This window comes from Corapipo altera, unplaced genomic scaffold, assembly GCF_003945725.1.
Source record: "Corapipo altera isolate COAL_440 unplaced genomic scaffold, ASM394572v1 51, whole genome shotgun sequence".
NCBI classification, from domain to species: Eukaryota; Metazoa; Chordata; class Aves; order Passeriformes; family Pipridae; genus Corapipo; species Corapipo altera.
Window position 1 is genome coordinate 7,698,611 of NW_020884892.1, and position 17,872 is coordinate 7,716,482.

The 17,872-nt window shown below is 40.8% G+C and overlaps 1 protein-coding gene across 19 annotated transcripts in view; it reads left to right on the forward strand.

Moving 5' to 3' along the window:
- Window positions 1-17,872, forward strand: part of MTSS1 (MTSS1, I-BAR domain containing) — a 126,531-nt gene that overhangs the window by 6,186 nt on the left and 102,473 nt on the right. For all 19 annotated transcript variants that reach the window (XM_027645702.1, XM_027645703.1, XM_027645699.1 and 16 more), the window contains 2 exons: window positions 10,760-10,821; window positions 13,529-13,602. In XM_027645702.1, coding sequence (XP_027501503.1) covers window positions 10,760-10,821; window positions 13,529-13,602 — 136 coding nt within the window. The remainder of the gene's footprint in view (window positions 1-10,759; window positions 10,822-13,528; window positions 13,603-17,872) is intronic.

Below are 17,872 nucleotides of genomic sequence, written 5' to 3' on the forward strand. Positions count from 1 at the left end.
CCAAGGCCAGGCTGGATGGAGCCCTGAGCAACTTGGTGTACTGGAAGGTGTCAGTGCCCATGGCAGGGGGTTGGAACCAGATGATCTGTAATGTCCCTTCCAACCCAAACTATTCTGTGATTCTGTGTGCAACAGGCAGATACAGGCTTGGAGTGGAAAGGGCATCTCTGTCCTCGCTTTCCCACATGTGCTGTGTTGCACTGGCATGTCCCTTATATGACAGTCTTTACAGCAACTATTTAAAACCTACCAAATAGACCCATCTTCCCCTTTCCCCAGAAGTGTGAAATGAGATCATTTGCAGCTTTTGTTCCCACTTTTCTTTCCTTGAAGGTTTTGCCACCAAGGCATTTGGACCATAGCTGACTGTGCTGATTTCTTACCCCCAACTGCCTCCCAACAACCTGCTTGCTCAGACAGTAGGTTCATACACTGAAATTCCTTGCCTTTTCTAAGCAGCTGCAGTGTCTTTCTGTAAACATCTCAGAGGGGGAGGGATTGACATACCGTGAAGGCTGAAAGATGGTGCAGGAAGGAGAACCGTTGCGTGCCTGCCTAAACACTGGAGTTCAAGCAGCAGGGCATAGCTGGGAACATACTTACTCACAAGTAGTTTATTTTTTAGGGACATGTGCTTTCTTGATCCGGATACTCTTGTGTGAGTGTTAACAATTTGTACAACTGCTGAACATTTGCTGAGTAAGTGTGTACGAGGCTGGCTTATTCTGTGACATACCCAGGGCAAAGATTTTTAATGTCTTTTAAGAGTACTCCCTTCTGGACCTGGCAGGACGCCAAGTGCTGCACAATAGGGTTTGCGAGGTTGTAAGTGGGGAAGGACTTGTGCAGTGCTGCACGAAACACAATTGACTGAACAAATGTTGGAGGACTAGAAGTCTGTGTAATTACATGCTTGGTACTGGTTAATACTTAACAGAGGGTCAGATTTGGTAGAGTTTGCTCCTTCCTTCCTCAGTTCTGAGTGTGCATGAGCTGTACCAAAATCTTTGTTATAAAATACCTAAAAAAGTTAAGTTTTTTGACTTTTTTTTTTTTTTTTTTTTTAAGTACAGAAGTTGCAACAGTTGATGCTGTTTACAGATATACAGGAATACTCCATCTTCTGCTTCACAGCCTATGTGTTTTCAGCTTCTGAAAACCATTTTTGAGGTTCATGGTCTACCCAGAGACAGTGTGGTCTTGAAGATAAGCAGAAAGCAGTACATGGCAGGGAGCAGAATAGGAACTGTATCTAAAAAGACTTTTTGGTCTACTTTAGGGCGTGCAAAAAAGATGCTTACAGAGAGATTTGAGTTAGTACCATAAAGAGGCATTAGAGTAGCCTCTTTAGGCTGCACATAGAAATGCATTTCCCTCTTCAAGTGTATGTTTTCAATTTGAAAATTATGTCTGTCTTGATACTGTGAGGTGCTGAGTTTAATGGGATCTGTGCTGACCTTTAAGGACATTGATTGACTTCTTCCTGCTGGGCTGTGAGATACCTTGGATGCTGAGATGTTTGGAAGGATTGGAGACAAAATGTCTGGTAGCTTTGTGGTTAAGACCATATTAGCTTTCATCTTCAAAGTGCTCTCTGTGTGACTTAGCTCCAAAGAACGGCTCCCATTTAACAGAAAAGCAAACTATGGCTGCAGGTTTAGTGACTTCTACTCCCTTCCCCTAGGACAAGAAGGAATTGAGTGCATCCAGAGGATGGAGTTAATGAGGGGATGTTTTTTAAGCTCCCAGTAGTTTCTTTCCTCACATACACACCACTCCGTTTTTACTGATTAAGGTGTCTTGTTGGTCACCCCCTGCAATGACCCAGTATTTGCTGGCGGAAGAGATGACATCTACAAATGTCTCAAGTGTCTTGAACTCCAATCTTGTAGCTGAAACTACAAGCCATCTCAGATTTTGGTGGAGAAGTCTGACTGGAGTATCTTAACCATAAGCTAGTTGATTGTGAAGAATTCGAGATTTTTTTTTTTTGCCACAAAAGTCAAATGTGTGTTTTATAGTGTCTCTGAAGCCCTTTGCGGAGTGGTGTGGGATTTTTTGTTGATAAAGCTGTATTTGTGATGAGATGCCTCCTAATGAAATCATCCATGAGCAAACCTCATGGATGCTCCTTGCCCATGAGCAAACCAGGTGTCTAATTTGGAGCTTGGAAGGGATTATTTGTCGTCTTCTGAGTGAAATGGAGAGAAAATAGCCTGCACCGGGCTACTTTACTGTCTGTCAAGAGGCAAAGTTCATTAAGCATTAAAAACTTGGGTACCTGGCTGCTGCCTTTTTCCCTGTGAAATACTTTTGTGGTCATCTCAAATGCTTGTCAGTACTTTGGGTCCTGGAGATTGTTATGAGTGCTTGTGTGATGGAGATTGTGCCAAGTGAATGCTCAGAAATTATGGTTTGTTTCTGCTTGCTTGGGAAGAAGTGATGAGACCCCAGTGGTGTTGATGACATGACCAACACAGGGCCGTTGGCTTGAGGCTGTCCTGTGTAGGTATTAACTTGAATGACTGCCTCCCAATATTTTAATTATCTTAATTTTGATCCAACTGAAATATTGTGGGTTTAGATAATAGCTGTTGAGAATGTACAGCGGCCACTTAATGATTGAGTGGATGAAAGGCAGTATTGATGAGTCTCTGAGGAGAAATCTGCTATTCAGGCTTGCAAACTTGTTCAGACCTGCAGGGAAGAATGTGGAACTAAATGCTTCCTCTGGAAGACTGCTTAATGTCCAACTCTTTTAATGTGGCATGGGATAAAACGTCTCTAGAAGCTGTGGCTAGTTGTTTCCCACCGCCCCCCTCTGCCTTGTGAATAACTTCCTATGTTTAGAGAGGGAGAGACTGTATGTTTATGCATGATGTATTTTCTCATAGTATGAGTATAACTTTTGTTTGTTAATTACCCAATCTTGGATTTAAACCATGAAGTGGCTGCTTTGGAGCTGAGTTTCTTCATATTACAATCCATGAAATTGAACTGTGGATGGTACAGATTTGACGTGGTCCCTATTGACAGAGAAGGAGGCTCATGGGTTGGGTGGTAAGCCAGCATGAGTTTTCACAGGTCCTTGCTGCATTACAGATTGAAGTCACAACCGTGGGGCAGCTGGTATCCTTCACTGGGGATGTTTAAATATGGGCTAGCACAGTGCAGGTGTTATTATAATACAAATTAAAGACTCCAGAGCTCTGACAACAGAATGGTACCAGACTTCAGTTCCCTCCTCCTTTAAATGACTAGTGAGGTCTAATAACTACCTGTATTCTTGTGCAGCAGTGCTGCATTTCAGTGCACAGGGAATTGGGCATTCTTTAGAGTTCTTGAGATGGTTTGGGAATGTAGAAAGAACTGGTATTCATGTGTTGTTGTTTTTCCGCAGCGGGGTGAATACCCTTTTGTGGACTTTCCTGACTGGATTTTAGTCTCCATTTTCTCAGGATATCATGCTATTTATCTGGATTTTTTTTCTTGTCCTAATGTACTGTTTAGACTAAAAACTAAGCAGTTTTGAAAATACTAAACAAGTGGTTCTTGTTTAGTACATAGAAGAAATAGCTACTTGACAGATTTTTTTAATAGCCTATGAGATGTCTTCAGTAGTGTTTTTGTTGCATAACTTTCAATGTTGTGATAATATATCACCTTGGAAAGCAAAGTTTGGCATGCCTATCTATACTGTACATGCTGAGGGAAATGCATTTCTAATCCTGCAGAACAAGTGGCAGAAATAATGGAAGTAGATGTATGAATACAAGATTTCATTTTTAATTACCCCTGCTGTCTTTCCCGAAGGGTAGTTACTGGTTAAATGGCACTCTGATCTTTGACATGCTTTTACTTTCACCTGCATCCACTGTAGTCTCTCAAACTCTGAGTTTGTACCTGTCTGCTCCTCCATTCAGTAATGTGTGCCTCCAGCTCTCGCTGTGAAATCCTGTGAAGTTCATGTCTTGTCTTTTGCTGATATTGAGTTTTTATTCCTAGCCCAGCAAGGGTTTAGCACGAGTTGAGAGTCCCTTTTGCTGATGGAATTAAGCTCAAACTTCCCCTGTGGACCTGCAGTACCTTTAGCATAGAAAGACAGATGGGACTTAGCAGTCAGATGGTCCATTTCCTTGCCCCTTGGGTATTCCTGTAAGATCTCTGTGTGAATGTGTTACTCTACCTGAAAGTCTTCCAGTGAAAGGAAGCTCCACACCTTTCAGAGTTGCCTGTTATCTGGTCTTATAGTTGAATGGACCGTCCAATCTGAAGCTTCTCTGCTGCAAGTAAAACTGATTATTTCTTGTCCTGCAGCACTGGAAAACAGATGATGGACAACCATCAGTCTATGGGATGCTCTTGAAATCAGTATTGGAACTTTGCTGATTGAGTTCTGGTTTTGAATGTAGGAAATAGGGAGTTGATAGAGAGGGTAGATTTAGATTGGAGAGGAAAAATTTTTTTACTGTGAGGGTGATGAGACAGTGAAACAGGTTGCCCAGAGAAGTTGTGGATTCTCCATCACTGAAAGTGTTCGTGTTCAGTGTGGATGGGGCTTACTTGATGTAGTGAAAGATGTCCCTGTCCATGACAAGGAGATTGGTCTAGATGTTCTGTCTAGATGAGTTAGAAATGTCTTTTCTAACTCAAGCCATTCTGTGATTCTCTGTATTTGAAATGAGGTGAATGAAACCAAAGAAGTAATGGAATAGGTTTTGTGTGCACCTCTGTGTCTTCATAACAAGAGTGAAGTCTCTCCTGCCAGCAAAATTTCTGTTTCAGTCTGTTGAAAGATTTAAGCACCACTCTGGTGAGTGATTGGGAAATGGATGCAGCTTAGAAGCATTCATGAGATAGGCTCTTGATGTTTTTCAGTCTAAAAAGAAGCAAAGCCAACAAGCAGAATTTTTTGGATGGAGAAGAGCAATCATGAACTTCAGGCAAGATGATGTTTGTTAATTCTGTGCTCACGTGTGTGTTGCAATAGCTTTTGTGACTTGTTAAAGGTCTAGGCAGTCCATTAATCATGGATTTGGCTAAATGGGCGAATTGCACAGAGTGACATATTAGTGTTTGGTAGCACTTTGTAGCTCTTGCAGTTACGGCTGGCCAAGTGCCCTTTCTCCCAGTTGACCACTGGTTCTTCTAGAAAAGAGGAAGAACTTCCAGTGCCAGATGTTACCTGAGAAGGGAACTTCTGATTGTCAACCATTGTATCATCTGGTGTGTTGAGACATCTGTGGCCAGAACCCCTTTTTTTTTTTTCCTTAATCTGTTATTGTTTTCCTGTCCCACTCCCCTCCACTTTTTTCCTTGTTTTACCTGTTGAAAGACTCCTGGAAAAGTGATAGTCTCTATGTGGAAATCGTATTTGCCTATCCAGGACATTCTTTGTGTGTAACATCTGTGACTTTGTGTGGTGTCTAGCACAATAGCGTCTCTTTGCTACTTGAAGGTAGTGTAGTGAATGCCACAGAAATGAGACATTCATAATAATCTGTGTGATTCTGTTATCTGGTAAAACTATAAAAAGAAATCTTTTGTTTTCAGCATAATTTTCTTTGGAGGGGTAGGAGGAAACAGAAGCCAAGTTACAATTTTTGTTCCAAAATTAGATGTATGGCATTTGGATGTGTTACTAGGGTGTGAAGCTCTATAACAGCACTGTGTGTTTAGGACTCAACTTTTTAGCTTGTCATAGCTGAACGACTACACTGAAGTGGAGAAGTCCTAACTGCGTAGCCTGTGTAGGGTTTTTTTCCCATTTTATTGAAGTCTGCATGTAGTCATTGTTAGTACTTTTCTGGAAGGCATACAGCTCTTGCTTTGATAACCTGTGAGATGAAACCAAGGCACTGTTTGCCTGGTTCTTTTTTCTCCTGCCTCTCTAGCTGAAATAGCCAAAAGTAGATTCTGAATTTGCTTTACTATGGAGCAGCTCTCTGTCTCTTTCCCCCTGCCCCAAAAGTTTAGGTGGGTTGTTGCTGTGAACAAGATGCCAGACTTTTGCTACTGCTTTTGTACTTGATGTACCTGCAAGAGCTGATAATAGCTCTGAAAACCCTTTCTGATAAATGAAAGCACTTAAAAGAACTCGTGTCAAGGGTTTTTTGAAGATGTGATGCATCTCATCTGTGGAAATTGGGGTGCATGGAAATAAATTAATAAAGTAAGTGTCTTTTTGCTTAATGGAAAGACAAGAATCATAACTTCTTGGTGGAAGGAGTGACAGAACATTTTAAAGCTGTCAAGGGCTGCTGATACTCAAGTTGTAATCTTAAATAAATACAACAATCTGGATTCCTATTCTTACCATTAGATGTAATCAATAGCAGTTTCAGTAAATATGATCCTTTGCTGCAAATCTAACTCTTCCTTTATTGAGAAATCCTTGAGTTTGTCGTCTGAGTATCTTCTCACTCCTACTGCAGGATTGCTGGCCTGAAAGAGAGGGAAAAACTATGTTCTGTAAATGTCTTGTATAGTTGTTTTTGTGTAGGGTGGCTGTGCTGGTTCACAAAAAAAAAAAAAAAAAATTCCACCCAAGGTTTTAGTTCTTCTTGCAAAGCTGCATTTTGGTGAACATTGCCTGTTTTTTCCTGGTCTCATGGGCTGACCTTGGCCAGCTGCTCTTTATCTCTTCCTCCTCAACATGATGGGGAGGGAAATCATATGAAAAAGCTCATGGATTGAGACAAAAACAAGGAAATCACTCACTAGTTACTTTCACGAGCAAACCAGACTCAACTGGGAAAGATTAAATTTATTGCCAATTCAAATAGATTTCAGTGGTGAGGAAGACTGTCAAAAATTAACAATCTGCCCATGTTCATGGGTCTGGATGGGATTTCAGTGGATGGTGATGGTCCTCCCCCTTCCCCTGTGGCAGTCCAGGAGCTGTGGGTTTGGAGGACGCCGTCAGGCTGAGTGCTGTCGGGTCTGGGTGTTGGTGTCTGGCACCTGTGGGTGATTTGCCAGCTCAGCCTGGTGCCTTTCAGACACTTGCTGTCCCTGAGGGGAAGTTGTTTCATGTCCCTAATTGCGGACTGGCTACCTGAGTGACAGGCACGAGGCACCAGTTTGTTTCTCAGCCCTGAGGCGGAAAGGTGTTCCCTGCCTGTGTTCAGCTGAGATTAGCTGGAGGTGGGCCCTGGGATCAGGTGACTAATCACCTATAAACCTACTAATTGAGTAATGGTGTAGGATAATGGCATGTTAGGGCTTACTGGTGACATGCCTCGCTGGGCGGGCTGGTGGGCTGCTGAGCCCCACTGAGCAGCTCCAGGTGCCCTGACACCGTGGAGTGCCATACATCCACCAATGGGATACACCCATTCCGTGAAGGATACATCAACTTTCTTCATTCAGTGGTGAAGAAATAATCAGACACAGTTATTTTGGGGGAAATAGTCCTCTGATTAATCCATCAACAATTTTCAAGATTATTGAAACAAACCTTCACTGTAATCCATCTCGTGTTTAACCCACGAGAAGCTAAACGGGGATTTGTGACCCAAAATCCTGCTGCAGCTCTTCTCCAAGAGGGGCTGGAGCTGGGGGAGGCCTCCTTCTTTCAAAGGTAATGCCAGGCCTTAGTAAACCTGACATTTAAAGGGGGCAAAATTGATTTCTTTTATCAGCTGGCTGAAATCAGAAATTGTAGAGGAAGCAGAGAGAACTCCAGGAAAGGCAGCATTTAAAAAGACTGTGGTGTTATTCTTCAAAAGTGGCTTTATGTTGCAAAAGGATTTATTGTATGAAGATGTTGAATTCCATTTGCTATTTCTTTGTGTTTAAATTGAGAAAGTAACACACATTAAATGAAGGATGAAGTTTTACGGCTCTTTTAGTGTGTGTTTTCCACCACTGTTAACATTTCTCTTGATGCCTCTTTGACAAAAGCAAGAACTAATTGCTGCAAATGCAGAAGTGAGACATGGAATGACAACTGGGTTGCTGTGTTCCAAGGTGGCACGTGAAGTGGTCTTGGAGAAGGAGTTGCTGCCCAGGGCACTGAAGCTGTGCAGATTTACAGCACTAGTTTGATTCCTGTCATCTCTTTTGTTTGTCCCCACAAGCATCACTAAATGGCTTCTTCTTTCCTAGGTGCTGGAGGTGCGATAAACCTTCAGTTATTTGGTCTTATGAAGTGGTACGTGGCGTGCATTTCTGCTGTAGGTAGGAGTAAAGGGGCTTTTGGTTTCAGCAGGGATGATGTGATGGTGGAAGTGTTCTTTGGAAAAGCTCAAAGGGATGACAGTTTATGTGCGTGACTTCAGTTGTGTGTTCCTGAGGGAGAGATGAGCTTGTGGATGTGGATCCAGCATGGAAAAGTAAAAGGAAGATCTTCTGGAACCCCCATAAAATAAATGCCTCTTAATTTTCAGCTGAGCTCAATAGAGAGAATTTGGAATTGCAAACAGACCAAGATATGGCAAGCGTAGCAGATAATGCAGAAATTCATCACTGGTGTAAGACTGCTGAAAGGTTTTCTTTAAAAATTGAAAAACAAAAAAAGAACCCCAGGAAAATCCACCGCCCCAAGTATTAATTCACTGACATTAAAAAATGCAAAAAGCTCCATTTTTCTACTGTTCAAAATGAGATCAGGTGCCCTTGGCCAGTATAGGAGAGCCGAGGTTAAGGCACTGCATTGATTTCAACCAAACAAATACAGCGAACTATTTGATCAAGTGAGCTATTATAGTTTATTTGAGCAGGCTTAGCTTTAAGAGAACAGCATTTTTAAAGGCAAGGACTAAATAGTGGAAATGCTTGGTGACTTCTCCAATTTTGCTTGCTTTGTGGCCAGGCTGAGCACACAAAAAAAAAAAGGATTTTTTATTGCTGAGCTGTGTTTTGATAGGAGTGTGTCTTCAGCTTCCCAGGGAAGCAGCTGGAGGCCGGGGTGGTGTCAATCTCCTGCATGCCATCAGGAGTGTTTAACTGGATAATACAGAGACGGGACAGAAACATAATCAGGCTGCTTTGGTATCCTCTGCTTGCCGGCTTGCGTTTTGCTGGAGAATCCAGTAAAGCCTCGGGCCCTGCTGTTATTTGTCAGGGCTCTCAGGGCTCCTGGCATACACATGCATAATGCATACATGGATTGCAGGTGACATTGAGAGGCTGGGTTCAGAGCAGGGGATTGCAGTAAGACTAATAGGTTTAAGGAAATAGTGGTTTTTTACCTCTTTCAAATAATTGGTGGGTTTATTTAATTTTCAAAATGTCTGATAGTTTTTGCTTATCAAGGCACTTTATATTCTAGGTTTTGCCACCCAGATAACTGCTGTTTTCCCTTTCCCCATCTGCATCTCCCACTGGCTCCCTCTTTTAGCAAAAAATGCATAAACCTTGCTGAAAAATAAGAGTGCCAGTAGGCCTCCCAGCAAGTGTCTGGGAGCTGCCTTTCTGGGGTGTACCGAGGAGCTGGAATCTCCCAGCTTTTGGAGAAGGGTCTGTCTTTGCCCTACACAAAAAAATGGCCTCTTGTGGCAGTGTGGGCAATGGATTTTTGTTTACTTATGAAAAACAGACCAGTTTATGGGGGTGGATTAAGTTTGTTGCAAGCAAGTGCACTTGCTTGCAACCTCTTCCAGTCGGAGCTGGGGTAAAGTTAGCCTTGAGGACCTGCCTTATCTGGGTTTTGTTGTGTTGTTGCTCTGGTAACAGCAAGTCTTACACCTTTATTAAAGGATGAAGGGATATTTTGTTTTACTCTCTAGACTCCAATCAAAGGGAAATTTTGAGGTTTCTTTTTACCACAGTTTCTGCTGTTAGTAGAAAACTTGTACTTGCTCTGCATGTTAACCCAAGTTAACCATTTTCTGGTCTAAAAAAAAATTATTTTTTTTTAACCTGGAAAAATAAAGATCAGAACATGCAAGAACATGTGGTGTCCGTATTCTAAAAAAAAAACCAACTCTGACCTTTTAACACAGTTTTAAAAAATGGGGAAAGTTTTACAGGAAACTTGAGGTCAGAAAAAATTAAACCTTCTTAAACACTTTGCATACACTCAATGCCACTCTGCTTTACCAGCTTCAGTTCAGAAATTGTCTCCAAGGTCATTCAGGACTGTTTTGGAATCAGGTCTTGCAGTGACAAGGCAGCTGTTGGGAAAGTTTGTTGTCTTGTGCTGTCATGTGCCTATTCTGTGTCTGATTGCTGAGTTACTTTGGGGCAGTGTTCGAGGTCGTTTCTTGGTCAAGCCAAACTTTTATTGTATAGGCTTTGAAAAATTATTTTTTAAAAAGAGGATGGGAACCTGGTAAAAACACAGATAATCAGTTGGTAGAGAAGAACAACTGTGATCCTGCCATTGATTTTGGGAGCTTCTGTGTACATGTTGTTGCAATATCCTAGAACCCCCTCCTAATGGATTTGGTTTTGCTGTATCCATCCAAAGTAAAGCATTTCTTTTTGCTACTTCTTTTTGCCCAGTGTTTCTATTTGGAAACTCTCTAAAGCCTCGTCAGAGGACCTGCAGTTTCATCTGATTCAGAACCAGTTGACATCTCATCTGCTTGGAACTGGTGTCTAAGGATGTGAGAGAGAACTTTCTGGGAAAACTTATTTTGGTGTTAATGGATAAGGATTTAGCACAGTCTTAATTATTGCTTTCCTTAATCTTCGTTCACGAATCCTAGCCATGATGAGTTATTGCTTTACATCTAGTTTCATTTGATCTGTAGTATCCAAACCAGAATGCTCAAATTAGGTATTCATTGTTGTGTTTTGTTTTTTTTTGCAGGGAAGTTACCCAGTGTGGGAAGATTTTATAAATAAAGCTGGGAAACTGCAGTCTCAGCTTCGGTAAGTTTTGTGTTACAGAGTCAAGATCCCCTACAGTTCCTTGGATGTGCAAACGTTAAGATTAAATGCAGCTTTTGCCAGGATAATTAGCTAGTAAAATTGTGCATATTTCATAGTCAACACCCATGCATGTAATTTTTCATACATTACTACTGGTGTTTTAATGTATTTATGAAAATTCATAATCTACCAACAGCTGTACATAATAAACACAAAATGAGCTAAATTTCATGGATTTTGATGGAAAATTGGAAAGATAGTTTATTGTTGTTTAGTGAGCACACGTTTGGAGTTAACCCTATGTTGCTCTTATTATTAGTGTAGAATACAGAGGGGTTATATTAGAAGAGGGTTTAAAATACTAAAAAATCTTTGGCAGTCTGAACAGCACTTTCTTCTGCCTTAAAAATGAAGGGAATTCCTTTGGTGCATCATGTATTGGTGATGATTAAAACTTCGATTATTGGGGTATACTTTGAAAACAGCATTCTGGATTACTTAGTAAGTGCCATTAGTATCACACTCAGAACAATTCTGCTATCTCTAGAATTCACTCACTTGTAAAGTTGGTTTTTGCTAATCTGAATACAAGTTCCAATTCTTCACAACTCTCCCCAAACCACAATATTCACTGTGCTCCCGACAACTTCAGTGTTTTTTTCCCAGCAGCAAGAACAGGTTATTGGCAGTCTGGTTTGTGGTTCTGTGTTGTGTTATGAACTGCTCCTGAAGAAGCTAGAGTTTAGCCTCATTTGCCCTAAACAGCGGAGTATGCTGTTCTGCCACACTGTGCCTAAAGTGCCACACTTGCACGTGGTTTATCCTTTTCCAGCAATTAGGTCACATTGAGGATGGAAGATGCAGAGGAAGGAGAGAAAGAAGAGAAATGGAGAACTTTCCTAGCCTTTTGTACTCTTTAGAAACAGGCCTTCTAGGGTGGCATGAGGGATAGTTTTGTGTATTTCCCAGTCCTGTGCTGTTGCATTCAATCAATGCAGTGCTACAGGAACATGCAGATAGGCAGCTTGAAAGCCTGTGTTCGAGGATTTGCTGTTTGTTTCTAGCAAATGTGAGCCTTTTGCCTCTGTTTCATTTCTGTGTGCTTTGATAAAGGACAGCAGATGTCATCTGAGCTGGAGCCAGGTCTTCCTGGATCTTGTTACTGGAGAAATGGAACTTTGTTATTAGCAATATAATTAATAATTAACAACATGGTACATGAATAACAGCGTGACCCACAAGTTTGGAAGATGAAGAACTCAAACACTGCTAAAGAAAATCTCAGAAAAGGTTATCTGGTTTCAGGGCTCAATATAGCTAGCTAGCTGTCAGGGGTTTTCTTGCCCTCCCTTTAATCTCCTGGGCATGTGGAGAGTCCTTATGCATTTGGTTGGTCCTTTCATGCCTGGGGTGTTTTTTTCTGTGTGTGTGTTCAAATCTTTTGTGCTGTCAGTTGGCCATTTACTACGCTGCCAGTTATGTCCTCTGTATCTTGAGCATATTTGGAGTGAGACTCGCATAAAATCTGACCTAATTAAGCAGTCCTGTGGTCTTTCTGGCCAAGGATCAGCTTCCCTGCAGGTCTGCCAGGTTTTTTCAGGCTAGGAAGGAGTTCTTGAAACAAAATGAAGTTGGTAGTCCCCATTCTGAATTTTGCTTGGAAAGGCTGGGTGATGCCATCAGGAGAGAAAATCAGAGTTACTGTTAGAAAAGATGTGCGGAAACAGAACCACGAGGTAACTGTGGAGAGGGCACAGTTGTGCTTTACCTGTAGAGCCCTGGCCTACTTCCACTTTAAATGGGTTGAGCAGACTATAAACCTTCAGAAATCTGGACTGACCTGAGATGTTCAGGGCTCTGGGGCCTGCTTATCTAGAACAATTGTGTTTGGAAAACTGTAACTCACGTTTGCTGTCCACTTGAACATATGCATGGTCTGTGTGCGCTTTCCAGATGTGGAGGGAGATTGGGCTCGTGGGGTTGACACTGGATTGTGAAGTCTCTGGGATTGCAGGTGTACCTCTCAGGAGCAGTCCTGTTTAGAGGAGCAGTGGAACAGAAAGAGGTTTTGTTTGTTTATTTAGGGGGATTGGTGTTTTTGTGGTTGTTTTGGGTTTTTTTTCCCTTGAAGTGGAGATTCTTTTCCCACTTTTCCATTTGCCCAAGAACTCCAGACTAGTCTGATTTCCAAGAAGTCACTGTTTTTTTTCAAGGGATGCTCATGCTCCCTAGATGAAAAACTCAGGAAATTGTTTGGCCAGGGTCCTAGATAAAAGGAAGTTCCTGCATGTTTATTCTTAAAATATACATGTTCCCTTGAAATAGCAGTGGCTGTAATTTGTACACTAATGGGTGCAGTATAATGTGTGTTAGATTTGTTTTTCATGTTTGACTGCTTAATATTAGTTCATCAGAGGAAATCAGCTAGAAGAAGGATGGCTGTGCTCTTTTGAAACAGCACCTGTCCTGTGCAATTCTCAGCATGGAATTAGCGTGACTGCCTCCAAGTCCATAGTGCTAACACAAAGCGAGGAAGGGATTAAGAAATGAAGGAGGGAAAAGGCTAAATTCAGATATAAAAGAGGATACTTTTTGTGGCCTCTGCAAGTTCACAGTGTTATTCTTTATAAGCCTAAATGTTTTTGGCAGTAATTAAATAGGCATCAATGAGACACTGCTAATGTTTTGTTATCTGTATGCATTTCAGGACTACAGTAGTAGCAGCTGCTGCCTTTTTGGATGCCTTTCAGAAAGTGGCTGACATGGCTACTAATACACGTGGTAAGCAGATGTGTCAATATTGAGTTTAACAGAACGCTGTGTGGTTTATACCATTTGTCGTAATAAAAAAAAAGTCTTAACTTGTTACATTGACAAGCAGATCTGTGAGACATCTGTTAGATGGACTTGCACTTTGCTAAATGGCACGTGAAAAAGGAAGTTGTCTTTTCTTTAGAGAAAAAAAAATTGCTGGAAACCTGTAATTTAAATGTGTCATCAATCATGTGAACACTTCTTAATTACCATTTGAATTATACGTTGATGAATAATATTTTAGAAAGCAAGATTTACTGAAATCTGTATTCACTGATGCTTCTGTACCTTGTGTAAATGTAAAAAGCTTGATACTCAGCTGGTATAAATAAGTGTAGGGTTGCTGGAGACAGAGCAGAGGAGATACCAGCTGATCCTATGGCCTTTGGGGTCTGCCAGTAATGATGACAGTGGCCTGTACTTATGTCTTTGAGGAAAATCTTGGCTTGTCCTTCTCCTTTAGGTCTGACATTACAAGTCAAAATTAATTTTCCTGGGCTGTGGACTTCTCTGGGTAGCAATCTAAGCTCGTTAGTGAGTATGGAGAGCCAAAGTAGTGCAGCTGGCTTTCTTTCCAGACTGGTGAGTTGGAAGGAGACAAAAGGCCGGCTCTCTCTGATGTTGGATGCCCAGTGACCAAGGCATTGCATGCAGATGTCCCCACAGCAGTAGGGCATTGCCCATGGTCACTGGGTCCCTGAACTATTGCTGAAGAGTGAATCCAAAGTGCATAGAGCACTGCTGAGTGAGCGGCTTTTGGTCACCTCTAACCATAGAAGTTTTGTAACATTTTTTTTAAAGTCCCAGTGTGCCCTTGGACATTCGATTTGGAGAGGGAGAAGGTAATGTTGCTGATGTGAAGAGTGTGCATTTGCATTAGCAGAGTTCAAGCTCAGCCAGACTTGTGTTTCCCTTCACTTCTGGCTAACAGGAGTGGTAGCAGCTGCTGGAGCCAGTATCAAGCCATAGAATGACAAGAGGGAAGAATATTTTTTTCCTGTCTAAAGCTAATATTTACATTCTGATAAGAAGTTCCTCATTATATGCGTACCTTCTGTAAATTATGGGTAATCTACTCATGTAAAATAATAAACATGACAGAAAGTGGAATAAACTCAGGATGAGACCCAAGGCAGAATTCACTTTGATTTCTAACGTGTCTTTCCTTCAAGCATGTTCTCTTCTGTTTCTTCTCTCTTCCTCTGGAGGAAACAAAGTAAACTACCAAAAATCCTTGGGACTTGTCTTCTAGCTGTGCTGGCAGGCTTATAGAACTTTCATTGAGATACCAGAATGACTGAAACTTTCCCATTCTCAAACAGAAATGACTTGTGCGGGTTTTTGAAGGGTATTTTACACTTTCTGCTGTGTTATTTGGACCCTGTCCAACAAGTGTCGTGTCTTATCTCTTATCTCTTTGAACACATCCTTTACAAAAGGAGCTCTGTGAATCCAGGCATGCCAAATTTGTATAGCTCCTCTGTTCTGTCTTCTGCCTTCTCTGACTGAAAGGATAGAAGGAAATTTTGTTTTTATTTTTAGAAAGTGATGTTCTGGGCAATGAATCAAAACTCCAAGTTAGCTGGTGGTTCTGATCTGCCTCCCAACCCAACTTCCATTTGTGCCCATTCAAGTATATCTCTGAGGTTGCACATTGGTTCTTTAAGAAATACAGCCCCTTCTACCTTGCTGTGGACAGAGATGAACGCCTGACCTTGTTAAAGGTGGTGGCAAAGCTCTCTATGACTTACTAGGACACAATTCCATAAAAAATGTATTTTGCTGTAAGTATAAAGATTTACATTCCAAACCCAAAATACAACACACTTGGTTGTTTTTTTTCCTCTGATGTGGGGATTTTAATGGGTTCTCAGGTTTCCCTTTTAGGAGTTACCTACTTTGAACAATTCTTCATTAAATTTTGCCTGTTACTTATCCAGTTTATAAAACCATGTATTTGATTGTCTAATCAAACACCTGACTATGCTTCACACTGTTTAGAGGGTTAACAGATAAACCAAAGTTTACAGTTAACAGATTAACCAAAGTCAGCAAAGTTCATGTTCAGTTTTTGGGGATATATGAGACTTGTGTAGCACTTCCCGTGACAAAGGAAGGGAGGTTGGTGTATTTTAAATCTAAGGCTGGTTTATCATTGCATGAGCCAAATGCTTCTTCTGGGAACTAACTGTATATGAAAATGCTGGAGCAGGCACCTGTTTCAGAGGGACAGTGTTAGTTTGTGTAGGATGAAATGGAACTTTGTAGGATGACTGAAGTGTCATGAAACTGGGTGCTGCCTTTAATTTATAATTGCTGATAGCTTTACAGAAAATGGCCTGTTATTTTAAGACCCACTCATCTAGCTGATGAAAGCATTTTATCAGTCAGCAGAAGCACTCTCTGGCTACTCTTTAATCTGTTTGCATCAGCATTAGCTTTGAAAGAAGAAAAAGTATTTACGTGGATGTACGTGTCCACACACATACAAGGGGAGACAATTTCCTTTGCAGTCACTGAGTGTTCAAGAATGAGAACTTATTTCCATCAATGCCATTCCTTGTTCCAGCTGATCTCTTTACCTTGTGTGCCATTATTGTTGTTCGCAGGCATTGTCTTTTCCCTTTTTGTGCATCGTTCTTTCCATGTCATTTACTTCCTTCTAATTCTGCAATGGTAACGAAGTTAATCTTAACATTCCCTTTTGAAGCTCAAATAGAAGGCATAATTGGAGCTCTGTCTATGGTAAAGCCATGGTTGGATGAGTTGGATAACCTGTATTTTGCCGTATTATCTTCACATTGTAGCTTCTGAAGTAGGAGAAGCCCTGAATGTGAAGTACCTGGTGTTTTGTGGTGACTCAGTACACGAATTAATTTCCCAAGCAGCTCATTTCAGCTTTTGCTTCCTTCTTCACTACCACGATATTTAAATGTGTGTCAACCCAAAGTTTAGTCTCCCTTTTTTCCTCAGTCAGTTCCCTCAGTTCAATGCTTTTTGATTTTTGCCTGACCAGGAAAAACGGTGGAAAAGTAGTTATGATGTGTGGATCACCAAAATGTTGTATTTCTGCGGGTCTGGTCATCTGAAAAATATCATTTGAATGGAGGAGGTTGTCAAGTTATGTTGCTAATTCTGTAATAATGCTGTATAGCAGTGTGTGCTGGTTTTTTGCTGGTACTAGAGATTTTTGAAAGCAGAATTCCTTTCGATGTTTTGACTTTTGAACTCTGACAAGGTAGACACATCTATGTAGCAGTTTGTGTTATTCAAGGTACAACTGTTTGGCATACAACCTGGCAGAACTCTAATCTGCAGTGGAATCTGTATTATTTCTCACTGTGATTATTAAAGAGAATAGTCATAAAATATTAAATGAAGTAGGTACTTCAGGATACCTTTAAATCCTTAGTATACCTTAAATAATCTAATAATAACCCTTAAATACCTTAAAAGTGAAGTTTCATTTTGGTGAAATGTGAACTCATGACTTTTAGTTCAGGCTTTTCTTATATGGCTTATGTCTTTCAGTATTTGAAATTTTGAATGCTTTTATCTGCATCAATTCTAACTGAAGCATGGAAGAGGTTTAAGTCTAAATTAATTTAATAGCTGTTTACCTGATATTTTGTGCGTTAAAAATTTATTCTCTTATGAAAGCAAGAACTGTGCATTCCAAATATAAACATATATCACATATAAACATACTGTAAGTTGGGTTTGAACAGATGTAAAAGGACGTATGTAAACTGCTTTGCTTTTTGAATGCTTCTTCTACCTCTACTGCATTTGAATGTCCTTTGTAGATAAGTGCTAGAATTCAGGAACTTGAAAAAGTAGGTGTGAAAATTAATTCTCCTCCTTGTGTTATGAGGGAGATTAATCTGAAGACATGGACACGTCTTCTGTATCCCCTTAATACACCATCAGCAGCTGCCGTGGTAAAAAACCTGCCCCAGTCTTGCCTACCTACATCTGCACAGGTGTAAATTAAAATTTATGGAAAGATGATCTAAAAGCTTTGATTTACCCAAGCTTAAAATTGATCTTCAAAGTGATATTGTTAATGAGGCAGCTGATACCCAGTCCTGTGGTTTTTTGTTTTTCCTTCATATTGAAGGATTTTGCATATACATAGGTGTGTTTGATATTAGGAGATTAGTTAAATCACTTCAAGATACGTTTCAGTTTATCACAAGGCTTTCTCTGGCCAGTTGGATTCCATAGATTGTAGTGC